General features: G+C 40.2%; 1 protein-coding gene and 1 long non-coding RNA gene across 11 annotated transcripts in view; one reads left to right on the forward strand and one right to left on the reverse strand.

Annotated features, from left to right (window-relative positions):
* Positions 1-5,898: 5,898 nt before the first annotated feature.
* The window catches only part of Graf (GTPase regulator associated with FAK), a 51,332-nt gene continuing 44,031 nt past the window's right edge, over positions 5,899-13,199 (forward strand). For 2 of the 10 annotated variants that reach the window (XM_022800088.2, XM_022800092.2), the window contains exon 1: positions 5,899-9,548. In XM_022800088.2, coding sequence (XP_022655823.1) covers positions 9,395-9,548 — 154 coding nt within the window. In that variant the 5' untranslated portion in view covers positions 5,899-9,394. The remainder of the gene's footprint in view (positions 9,549-13,199) is intronic. The other 8 variants (XR_015324615.1, XM_022800086.2, XM_086984795.1 and 5 more) reach the window with 7 other exon arrangements.
* LOC147756634 (uncharacterized) lies at positions 6,342-12,340 on the reverse strand. The gene is made up of 2 exons (XR_015324636.1): positions 11,238-12,340; positions 6,342-10,078 (listed from the first exon to the last, which is right to left on the reverse strand). It is a non-coding gene; the product is annotated as an uncharacterized LOC147756634 (long non-coding RNA).

Genomic DNA, 13,199 nt, shown 5'->3' on the forward strand with positions numbered 1-13,199 from the left:
ATAAACGCATACAGACTGGATTAGCTTCTCTCATTGTCTCTAGCGGTCGGTTGCCTATGGCTTTTATTTCATTCATAGCTTTTAGAATTAACTATACTCCAGCTTGATGAGTTTCTTATCCGTTGACTACAACGGACAGGATCTAGGTAGGACTTTATGAACGAACAAAATACCGGAAACAAATTAAACATTAATTATTTATTCTTACAAATTAAAATTAAAAACTTTCACTAACAAGCTAACTCACAGAAGTGATATGCGTAGTAATGAATTAATACTGTTATTATAATACCGCTAATAAAGCTGTTAATATAAAAAGTAAAGCTAAACGAAAAATATTACGACCCTTCTAATATACTTTTTAGTGGACCATATAAAGCTGTATGCACTCTTTTACACATATCTTGTGGATAATATCGCGCTTTTTTAAATTGAAATTCTCGAGTATATCTAGAAGTAACCGGTAAGCACTTCCTCTAGTAATATCTCATTGCAGTTAGGTTTGCACAGTGTAAGCCATAGAGAAACCCTAGACTGGGCAAGGAAGTGGTTCAGATCCCCCCCCCCCCCACCATCCATACCTATAACGTGTCTAATTTGCCGAAACGCTTTTTATCAACAGATTTGTATTTTGTTCATTAAATTGTTATTTGTAAGACTTCCGTGGAGTTACGAATGTTTGATATCAGTCCTGTATAGGTTTGAACTGTAGAATTTCGTATCATATGGTCAGTAAGTAGTTGCTGCGTATAACATTCCCAGGGGCTGGCGAGTTGTCAGTCGTTGCTGGAGGTTTACACAAAAAGGCTGGGACGACCGAATCCACAGTTTATAGCATGTCAGATTGTTCTTGCATATAATGAATTTCCCAAAACAATCGAAGTACAAGTTTGCGACTCAGTCATTTACCAACTCGGTATAATAGAGAGGAATAATGTTATAAACGGTCCACGTTATAGTCTACAAGATTCCTTGGGTTGTAGCTATATTACGCATTTAGCTCTAGATAGGCAATTTAAGTTAAATGCTGCCCTAATTTACTTCGAAGCTATTTTTTTTCGTTCGCGAATACATTTCATTCGTTATGTATGCAAGTATGAAACGTGAAGTGCGTTGCCGGAGTCGACATATTCAGATATCGATCGAATTTGATAAACATGATCTTTTGTACTTAATGTTCAGTGTTTAAGCCGTTAGACATTACATAAGGCTAGATATGCTTAGACTGGATTAAAAGGAAAGTCAATTTAGCGTTGTATACAACTATTAACCGGCTGTATTGTTGAATTAATGCATCTCTATTTAACTCTTTTGGGGCGTCAAACAGCAAACATTTACACTTGAGTGTGAGAAAAATTGGGAAACAGAAGGCAACCTAGGTGAAGATCGTATCAATGTTTTCAGCAGCTGCTAGATATTATATGGAGTGGGTCAAGGTTACTCGTATTCGTAAAGTTTCAGTTTTTAAAAATATTGAAAGTTCTAATATGCACAAGCCACATAGAACGCTGCCCACAGCGAGAACAGTTTAAAAAACAAATGCAATCGAGAGTTTATTTAAGATCCTGTTATAGTGAACACACCGATAAATCTGAATGATTTAACACCGGCGATAATAACGAGGGTCAATTATATAGCAAAAAATGTGCCCTATACTGATATTGTCTTAACAATAAAATTGTTCGCTTACAATGAAAAAATAAAGATGTCCACTTAGTAACTCTTCATTAATTATGTAAAGATAAACAAACTATCAACAAAAACTTGGTCAGTGGTGAAAGGGTAGGCCTGTGATTGCACCACCTACATTTGAACATTAAGAAATCCGTGCTTGAAAGAAATGCCATAAATAATCACACCCAAATCAAAGCGAACTTCCTTGACACTCTGGGTCTAAACGCAAGCTTTATTTAATCTAATTAGTTAGTGATAATTTCACACTATTCAAATATTGCAAAGCGTTATACTTTTACTTCTCTTCAACGCAGGTAAAATGCTTGACAGATTTCGAATGTAGTATTTCCAACCTATACTTTTTTCGACGCTACCGTGTCAAAACCGGATCATTATTTCCATTCATCACACAAGTCTAGTCACTGATGTGCTCGATTGCTGGAGTTTTTCATTGGCTTGAGAGGGCCTTGTGCATGGAGATTCAGGATTGGCAGAAAAGCCTGCCAACGACGTGGCTCTAGCCTACAGAGGCGCGAGTTTCTGCTAGATCAATTACATACCCATTATCAAACACTTGATTGTCCAGAGTTTCTGGGCGACGCCAGCTATGATAGTGCCTAGAAAGCGCGTCACATTTCGTCTTCGACATACATGGCGATAAAAATTACATGCCAAAGCAAATTTGATAGCACATGCGAACGGAGGTACATCGATAACGCTTGTGCTGGTCTGGTCAGCTATTCCTGTATAACTAAAAAAAAACGCATCGTGCCCTCATGGCGAAACCTGATGTCTACGTTTTTCTTATAAACCTCAACGCTACGTGCGAGTAACCTCTGCGCGTAGTCCACAACGAAGGTTTTCTATCAGGCTGCGAAGTCATTATGATTATCATGAAGCAATTCATTATATATAGGTATATTCATTAAAATGGCTTCTTGCGTCATGATCTGAACCTATTGAATGTACTAATTTGTGAGCAATTAGTACATAAATGCCATATAAAACTTATTTATTTCGACAGAGCTAAGGCGTGCATTGGCCATTTTGCGCTGAGATTTACTGAAACGTATTCTAAACAAAGACTTAGTGAGTTCAAGGATAATGAGCAATGTGGAGACATGGAGTACAGAACATCTGAAAAAATTTAAAAATTTTTGTACGGTTGGGCAAGTGACTAGTGGTCATGGAAAATACTCATTTATAAGCAATCCACGGGTCGCATGCTCCCTAAATTTGGATTTCAGTCACTTCACAAAAGACTATCAAAACGCTGTGTCGGCTGTGGATGCGCCATTAAGCAGATGGACATCAAGGGAGAAATCCCTTTCGTTCCATGGCTAAAAAATATATCCAGACCTCATATTTAACAAGTACTTGGTGCGGATCAGGCACGTCCCTGGAACGCCTACATCTGCATCGAAACCTGAGTATGATGACTCCATGTTCAGTTCGTTCGGTAAACACACAAAATTTCGGATAAGTTGTAGAACCAGCTTTATATATTGCTGGTAATATTTCGTCAGTTTGATTGGAAAATAAAATATTTTTATATATATTTATGATAAAGTAATATTTACATATCGAAATGCCTCAGTTGGTTTTTGTTGTACCATACTAAAGTCCTAGTGGGTATAGCAAGTACGTTAAGAAAAACAACGTCTCCACGTGCCCACAGACAGCAAACCATGTCATTTTTTCTACCTATCGTACGCAAACGCAAGAGTATGACACATGATATAAAAAGTTGACATTATCTAAAATAACAGTAGCGACGTCACTCTGGTTAATAACCAGTAACAAAAAATAAGATGTTACACATAAGACAGATTTACACCCTCGCATTTTCTATTTGCTATTTATGGCACAACACATATGTACCTTTGGAATTTAAAGTTTGGTCACTCAGTTCGAATGACGCGTTCATAATTAGGTATTGCAAATTATTACTGCAAAGAATTTGGAGTTTTTGTAAAATTAGACTGTTAATGGCACGGCAGTGACCCGGGAAGCGTAACAAAATAAGATTACTTGCTTTATCCCTTGGCGTCTTCTCATGTGAAAGCAGGCTCTTGTCAGAATTGGCATGGTTGAACGCGACGGTGGAATTCCGTTTCCAATTATTCGAGAAGAACGCTGTGCGAGGATTCTAAGCAAAAAGCAGACAATGCTAAGTGGAAATCAGAAAGCTGTGAATTAATTAACGATGAAATTATCCTTAGTGCAAAAATAACGGTCGCATCTAGCGGTGATTTATGATGCTAGTTTTTAGATGTAATGTTTAATTGGCGTACTATTTTAACTGATACAATAATATTGAGCCCTTGCCGCCAGTAATGGTGGTGATACCGCTTTGCAGTAGCGCTGTCGAATGCACATGCGTCGATTTAGAATTGTCAACCTAAGGTCTAGTATAACTGAGGGTTTAGTATTCCGATTTTTGTGGTTCAGCTTTTTGACGACATGTTTTTTGCAGTGATTGCTCCTATAGCGGAGAACAAAATATCGTGAGTTTTCAACCACAAATTCATCTCGGGACGCAGGGATGAAGCGTCTAAGCAGCATAGTTGAAACCTATCTCATTTGTTGGACTCAGTTCAGTGAAATTTTCGAAGGCAAAACCTTTGGAATCACTAGAAGTTCCCGAGTTGCTCAAACGCAAACGTGAAGTTCGCATAATCATTACGCGTGATGATGAAGCAGAATTTACAGTGGTTCACAATTTAAAGTTTACATCCTAGTCTTTATTTAGATGCATATTGCAACAAATATTCCGATTATAATCCGGATTCGTCCGGATTGGCAGACGAAAGCTAAAGTGTTTCAGTCCGTAATTTCAGCCCGAAAAGGCCGGGCGACGTGAGCGGTCCGAGTCTGGAACTTGACGAAAGGGCCTTCCAACACGTTTCACATTATCCGGTGGGTAGCTTAGGATACGCGAACAGCCGAGTACGGTAATGTGTTCTTCGAACAGAAGTTGGTGTGGAGAGAAGTTGGTGGGGCTGACCATACGTACCTTGATTTTCGCCAGATGAATGCCACGTTGACTAACGCTGCACTGACTATTTGCATAGTGATAGCCGAAGCTTGTATGCTTTACAAGATTTCGTGGAAGCGGCCTGTTCAAGGTCGATTGAAGAGCTAAACTAAACATTTGTTCCCATTAGCCAAAACGATGGTTATAAAAAAACTCCACTGTTGGAGAGTCGGCCTAAATTAGGTGAAGAGGCGCCAAAAAGCAAAACTATTAATAATAGCCTATAAATAACATTTAGGAAACGTCTGCCCTCAATTGAACCCAACAATCGAGGTTAAAAACATAAAATCCCTATAGAAGAACAATGCTTAATTTTGAGAAGGGTTCAGCAGTTCACGACTTAAACGGTTTTAGAAACTTATAAACAAAATAGCATTTTCACATATTTTAACCTAACATTTAAGAATTGTTAAGAGAGACGGACTCCAAGAAGCAAGAATTTTCCCCAAAACACTAGCTAACTTCAGGAAAGGTGTTCCAGTCGCTACCATACCATCAGTAAGCACCAAAAACAATTTAGCCGTTGGAAAATGTTTACTACTTATAATAAAAAAATAATTATCTTCAGGAAAAAGTCAAGCTCCAAAACGCAACGGCTTGCAAGTCGTCTCGTCCTAACCGAGGTCCGGTAGCAGAGTATTTCAAGCAAAAGAACAAGTTCCAACGTGCTCCAATAGACCAGTGTAGCTCATGGAAGACTAGAAAAAAAATGATCCGCATATTCGAGGCAGAAAAATTCAGCTAATTACGTAATGCGATCAAGTGAAAAGTCTGCTCTTGAAATTCCCAACAGAGTGTGCACAGTATAGCCCCCGAAGTGAACCCGATTTCCGGCATTAGCTTTGACAGCACTGCGTAAGTTTTTTCAACTTGATATTGAGAAAGCTAGCTGTCATTTTATTGTAAATGAAATTATTGACGTGCCTTACAGTTCACATTTCAGATCAATAAATTCGAAGATTATTGTAGTTACTTGGAATCAGAACTACAAAATATTAGCCAGCTTTAATCGTTATGGTTCAAATAAATAAGAAAATGGGCTAAAGAAGATACAGTTTTTAACTCATTCGAGAAAAATGGTATTCATCTGAAAGTTCCAGTCGACTAATGAATTAAAGCAGTTAAAGATAGAATTCGTTTTTTTTATTTCCAACACGTACAATAAAACTCATTATTCTTGTGAGAAACGTCGTCAAATTTATTTACTTGTAAGCAATAAATGCTCTACCCTCACTATGATGACAACCATACCCTAAGCGCCGCTTACGATTCCGCGTCTTCCGTAGCTCAGCGTACGAAGAAAAAATTGATTAACGACATGTCGAAGTTTTTTATACATTCTGGGCTTCGATCTTTAATGCGCCTTGGATTTGCAGCGTCATTCGCTTCCATGTTCGGAATAGACCTTTATTGATATAAGCTGACAGATATGAAATATTGATTATTATTGGTTTGTTTTTTTTAATTCGTTCCCTTACTACTACATTACCGTTTCTCATTATGTATTGGCTATGCTGCACGAAAACAGAACAGCGTGGAACTGACGTTTGACCACAGCTCACATCTTCACGCTTGACGACCTCCGCCTCAAACAACAGTACTAACAACTCTTTGAGGATAGCGAAGTGAATGACAGATTTTCTTGTTTATTATTGATTACGCATTCATTACTCAATCACATAATTCTTTGAGTTTAAGTAGCACTTGAACTCAGAGTTACACAAAGTACTGGTATGTGTTAGAAAACTTTTTTACATTTTACCTCCTCATTCGCGATTCTAAAATGATCGTGTTCATGCAGACATGAATATTCCCCTCGATTTGAAATTTACGCTAGTGTTAATGCGATCACTTTTGAGTGATATAAGTTCCAAACCTTGCTCCTAGAGGGCGCAGTCGTCCTCTGTTTGTTTACTGGTATTTGTTATATTGGGTTTCTTGTGCGTCAGCTTAGATGTTTTACTGTAATGGTGCTTCTTTTATTCCTGGACTTTACTACCCGATACACCGCATCATCCTTTCCCTACATTCCCTTTTTTTTTATAAAGGTTGTCGACTTCCTCCACTGAGCTGAGACATTGCCTAAATGGTTGACTGATTCCATCACTAACTATGATGAGTAACAGCGCCTATTGGGTGACTTTTGCCTGGGGAAAATTGAAGAGCGCCACGCAATAGTTGCCGCTGCTGCTGGTAAACTCTCTTGTGCAGCAACCAAGCCTACATCCTGCGCTTGTAAAGCTAAACAGGTTGGAGAACGAGATGTTCAATATCAACAGGATTATAGCTAATATTTGCGGTGGCTTTTTGATGGGAGTGAATAGATTGTGTTGATTCTGGCAGTAGGCCGTCATAGACCTCAACAGCAACGAAAGCAATAATCCCGTGACTATCGAGAGAATGTGGCGAGAAGGAAAGAAATAGTTTACTGTCTCGCAGCTGCAATCGCAACTGTGGCAATAATAGTAGCGTTAATTGCCAACAGCAACTGTGCTGGAGCTGCTCGTGAGACACCCCCTTCCCCCGTCCCACACACACACCACAGCTTTTTTGGTATAAACACACACAAGTTTGTAAAAAAAAGAAATAAAAATATATAAAATCGGAGCGAGAAGGAAACGAAAAAGCCTCAGGGCAAGCGATTTAATGTCCATGAAAAATAGTGCGCATCAACGACAGAATTAGCCGAACAGTCACCACTCATGCCGCATCCGATCGACAGCGCTGGACAATGGCAGCATGGCAATTAGTTGAAAGGTAGCAATACTATTCGTATGATATCATCAAATTAGCGACAATCGTAATAGTGATATTACGTATGTGGAATAACACTAACCGAGTATAACAGTACTGGACTCAAGCACATCAGAATTTGCTCTAATGCTACACACACCCTGCCGACGATGGCGGCGGCGGTGGTAGCAGCAGCAACAGCGACGATATCACGAACCGTCGAAGTGAGAGGGAAAACTTTGCCGTGGTAGACGACAGATACCGGCAGGCTGTCCGTCTGCCTGCATATGCTCGTGTATCCGTGGTGTCGATGTGTGCGCTTCTGCCGGCGTTCGTCCTATCTAATCTATTCTAACACTCATCCCGGAGGACGAAGAGCGGCCATTAGCAGTGTGTATGGTGCTGATGGCCGCCGACTTGTCGTGTTGATGGTGGCGTTCTGGTCGATCGTTGTGGAGGGATCGTCGACCATCGAGCAGCAAGAAGCATCAACGACGATGGCGGCAGCAATAGTCGCGGATCAGCCTCGAATGCAGCGCTGTCAGCCTTCACTCAGTCAATCAGTCGATTAGACCGCCAACACGAAAACAACGACAGTGGTCCATAGAGAAGTTTCCAGCGCTCAGAACATTTTCGATGTACTTATCCGATGGCCGAGAATAATCGACTGCTGGTGAATAACAGAATTGATCTGGTCAATAGAATCTTGGGAGTGTGCTGAACTGTCGGGTGACAGTGAACGCAGTTAGCGGAATGTGATAGTCCCCTGTATTCCGTTTACTGTGTTGTCTGTTGTTCAGTGGTAGGGGTGCTTCCACAGTAAGCGATATTTTTCTTTTGTGGCTACTGCTAATGTGATTATATCCGGCTAACGCATGGTGGTGCTTGTGGCCAGTAATGCTCCTCATTGTGTTCATGCAACGAGAGGAATTTTGTTTTTCCCTAACGAAATCTGCTCGAATATCGAAAACACGGCACATGTAGACACCCGCTGATGGATAGTAGTTACCGTTTTTTTTTTTACAAGCTTTACTATTACTTGACCAGTTTCGAATAACGACTAGTGCATTGCTATCGTTTATCGACAGCGTTCGTCAGGTAAACTCGTCTGATCGGAAATACCGAAATACTGCAGTTACGTGTTGCTAATCCGCCGATACGATTATATCGTCGGTATTGTCTATACCACGACACCAATGATGACGACAATGATGGTGATGGTGACGATGGTTGCTATTTATGCTGAAATGTGTATGTTTGGTTCTTGTGTTGCATCTACAAAGTGAAAGCTAAGAGGCCGGCCTGCGAGGTGTCAGATGGGACACCGGGGACAGAATCACTGTACAGTTTGTCTGCTCCTGTTGGAGTACAGCAGCAGCAGCAGCAGCGGTAGTTTTGCACGGCTTTCGTAGACTCCTGTGGGTTTCTCTCAGTTTCCGCAGTTAATTAATGCCGAAAAAGTCAACGATAGCGGAGGCAGGAGTAACAGGCCCACAACGGTTGGCTGATCAACAGTTTGCTAAATTTAATCTAAGCTCATAGTGTTGTGGTGTGCAGATAGGCAGTGTATATAGCGACGAAGTATCTGGTGATGCCGCTGTGCAAAATTGGCTTTTCATTCTGTGTTTGCAGGAGGGGTGAGCTTGTAGCTAAGAATTGTGTCAGTGTCTTTCATAATCTGCATTGCCATTGTGCTGTAATGGAGTAGCTATAACAGTAGAATGCTGCACCGTAATGTAGCAAAGACCTCAGTTCCACTTCGTTACTAGGTTTGTCAACGATATAGCGTGTGGCTCTGTACAAACTGGCCAGTTTTCAAGTCCACTGATTCGCTGTCAAGTTCAAAGTGGAAAAATTAGAGTGACCAGCGATTTTCGATATCGGGTTTAACAATCACGATTTATCGTCAGCAAGCCGCAAAGCTGGTTCCGCGACCGGTGATCAACTACAATGGGTCTTTTACCACTCGAATTTCGTGACTGCCTCACGGATTCGCCACAATTTCGTGACAATCTCGCTAGTCATGAAAAAGAATTAGAGATCACTTCACAATCGATCAAGGGCATCATCAAAGAGATCAAGGAACTGCTCAATGCCGCCAAAAGTGAGTATCTATTTTAACATGGCGAAGAGCTAACGTGCTTCCGAACGGATACAATTATAGGGTATTGTTATTTGTTTTTTAATAATCCTTTTTACTGTTGCACTAGCTAAACCGACCTGACTAATCTCAGCGCCATACTATTCTCTTATAGGCTGGAAATATCAAACTGTGGCTTGAGGCGGATGTGCTGTAGACCTCGTATCTGAGCGTCCACGGCAATCCACTACGATATTCACGTGTAAACATGATATATATTGGTTCTCTATTCACATAGAATTCAGATATTTTTCCTTCAGTTAAACGTATCGGATAAGCCCTTCTGACAAATGCTGGTTAGTTCGGATATTCCGTATGCCTCTGGGGTGTGCAATTGTCCTGAACTCTGGGTGGGGAACTTCTGCTGTCTGATGGCGATATGCTTGTTGTTATGGGGAACAGGCGATTCCTTTTTTGTGGCTTGGAAAGCGAACCAAAGCGATCGAAATTCGATCGGTGTCCTCTTGGAGCGCTGCAAACGCTTTTCTGCAGTGCTAATTTCGCCGGCAAATTATATTGCATATGAAAAAAATCGTTAAAAAAGTAAGAGGTAAATTTGAAGTATAAAGGAACTCTTGAATTGAAATTATTTAATTTTTTTACTATGTAGCTTAAACTTATAATGATTTGCCAACCCCGGTATCCCATGGCCGCTCTAAGTAGACTGATCGTTTAACCATAAATAAAGTTAAATATTGTTTATGCGGAACGTGATTAATCAGTCAGGTCATATATATGAATTGATTTTCGGTTACCAAATATATTATATTTAGACGAACAAAAACAAATCAAAATAAAAAAAAAACTCTGTGCTGCATGCTGGATACAATGAATGATAAACAGCATTGCTGCTAATATAGTTGCTTTGGTTCGTCTGGATGAATATAGAAATTTGAAAAATGAATTACCTGGAAACGAAGCATTCGTATTTTTGAAGGCTCTATGGAGAATTTTGTTTGGGAAATAATACTGTAAAATGATATTGTACAGCACGTACATGAAATGGAAGCCTAAAACATTTCAAAGGATATATTATTATATAATGTGGATTATAGTGGCGATAATTTCTGCAGTCAATTTACAATTTATCCTGGTTCTATATAAATGTTATAAAGTGAGGTAAACTGCTTCGTGTAAACGCTGATGTTCTAATCGGCATTGCAATCTAGAGAAATGTAACGTATTTAGAAATCAAGCATCAAGTACGTTTAATCTCGGTAAAATATGTTGGTCTCGCAAAGTTCAAACGCAGTCCAATATTGCATGAATAACGAGTTAGAGTCGGGAAAATTCATTGTCTATATTGTGTCTGTTCTTTTTAGAATAAGTTGCAAAATATTGAGCAAGGGAGATCAAGGATGTGCCTCTGGAATATCAAACATAAAAGCTCGATGTTCCCACTGTGAGTCGTGCTATTACAATAGACAAGGCACCAGGAAACCCCGTTAAATTCTACTAGGAATTGATAGTCGCTGTTTGTCATCTGTCGTGCTTGTTATTTGTTGTCACATTTCAGTCAGCAGATACGCGCATGATTTGAAAAAGCGGTCAAGTTGGGGTAAAACTGTGGTACTTAGTATCCCTTAGTAGCGTATCGAAACAATTTGTTCTACGTATACCTTAGCCAATTAGTAAGAACTATTAATCACTCACCGGATTGGGCGCCGCTTGTTAGCTGCATCAAGCTTTTCTATCTGTCTACCGCCGTTTGCAGCTTTGAAAGTTTTTACAACAGCAGCAACAATGATGCAACATGCATATTGTTAACGGAACAAGTTGTACTTTGAAATTGTTCACGTTTCTGGCGGCTCCATCGAACATGGGCCTGCTGGGCTTCACTCCTTTCTATTGTACGCTTATCTAAGAAGTCGTCTGCCGGGCATTGACCAGCAAAGCCAGCGGCCCAACGTAACCGCGACAGGCTTCCACGACTGAGTGTGGAGCATGTCACCGACTTGCGACTAGCCGACACGTCGTGCTATAGGAGTAGCGTATTAGGCTGGCATGGCCTCACTAGTAACACTAGGCTCTGTGGCACGCTAATTAGTCGGACAAACTGAACATTCGACTTAGTCGAGGCTACTGTTCCCGGCTACCGTCATCATCAGCCTCGTAGATCTAGAAGCGGATCGAGTACGCAGAACATGAGCGGGCTGAAAAGAAATCTTATTTTGCAACCTGCCTGCTATCACATATTTACGCCGTTGCTGTCGCCAAGCCCAGAACGAACACAAGACGGTTGACTGAAGAGACGCGTTATCAGCTACAACTACCCATAATCTAGACGTTGTCGTCATCTTTGTCGGTAATAACTGCCACCAGGAACCAAGAAAAGGTTGCATTCAACCGGGTACAAAGATCGACACATGGGCCACACTAGACGAGTAGTAGAAGCCACACTTACTCGATGCTGTTCGGTAGATTTCAGGAGGGGTTGCCGGATCTGTTGGGCTTTGTTCGAGTTACTCATTCGACTCGATCGAACATTCGACCGCGAATCGATCAGATTTTCGAGATATGCAAAGCATTGTATGTGCTTGCCGTCATTCCGTCATGCCGTCAACAGTGTGCAGTTGTAATCAGTACAACGCTGTGCGGTAGAATGCGCCCCGCTATTCGTACGGCAAGCTAAGCAAGACAGTCTATTTAGATTCGACCGTGTGGCTTCGGTAGGGCTAAAATATCTTAGCTAAATAAACTTTATTAAGCGCTTGCAACGTATAATACAGAATACACAAGATTAAACGTAATTTATTCAATAATAAAGGTTTTGTCATCTTAACTAGTAGAATAAACGGGTCGAGTATTGTGAGCATATAGGTCGTGACTGATTATATAAACTCGTCTGTTTTTGTAGCCTAACAAACAGAATCAAGCTCACGAGCTAGTTTTCGTATAGGATAGTTACTTTAGGCTCGTCAGTGTAATATAAAGATCTTTTTAACATCTACATACTGCAGAAAAAAAAACAAAAACAGTCCGAACGAGAACTAGAAGTACGTATTAGTCGTGGCTGCAACCTTCCCAGTCATTTATCAGTCCCCGATTAGCTAAATTCTAAATAAAATTAAATAGATAAAATTCCCCCATATTTCACTGATTATTCTTCATTCACTATTATATATATGAATTGCGTTATGTAAGTTTGTATGCAGTTAGCGTTATAGATATTTTCTTAAGCCTTACGTGTCCGTCTGTAAATGTTGCTACGCCGCTCGTGAATAGAAAATGCGAGCTATGGTGGATTATTATAACTACGCTTTAATGCAGAACGTGATACCGATTCTGCCTTGTTTTTTATTGGAAAAATGTGTTGTTTATTGTTACTGGGTGACGCTGAAAAAGCACGAATAAGATCATTTCCTGCCAAACGTCACGATAATTGATCTGATTCAACATATTTATAATGCTCCATGTCGCCCTTTCAGATCCACATGATCGCTTGATATACTGTATGAGATCACTCTTGTTAACAGTCATGTTTTTTTGTTGATATTATTAACAACGGCATTCAGTTTTGAGCTGCGGCCGAAAACGTAATACCCGAAATTATAGTCCAACGATTCTATCATCCGGGTTTGTTAACAGAATTGCTAATAGTTTCCGCTTTTTATT

Source organism: Varroa destructor, unplaced genomic scaffold, assembly GCF_002443255.2.
Source record: "Varroa destructor unplaced genomic scaffold, Vdes_3.0 BEIS01000003.1, whole genome shotgun sequence".
NCBI classification, from domain to species: Eukaryota; Metazoa; Arthropoda; class Arachnida; order Mesostigmata; family Varroidae; genus Varroa; species Varroa destructor.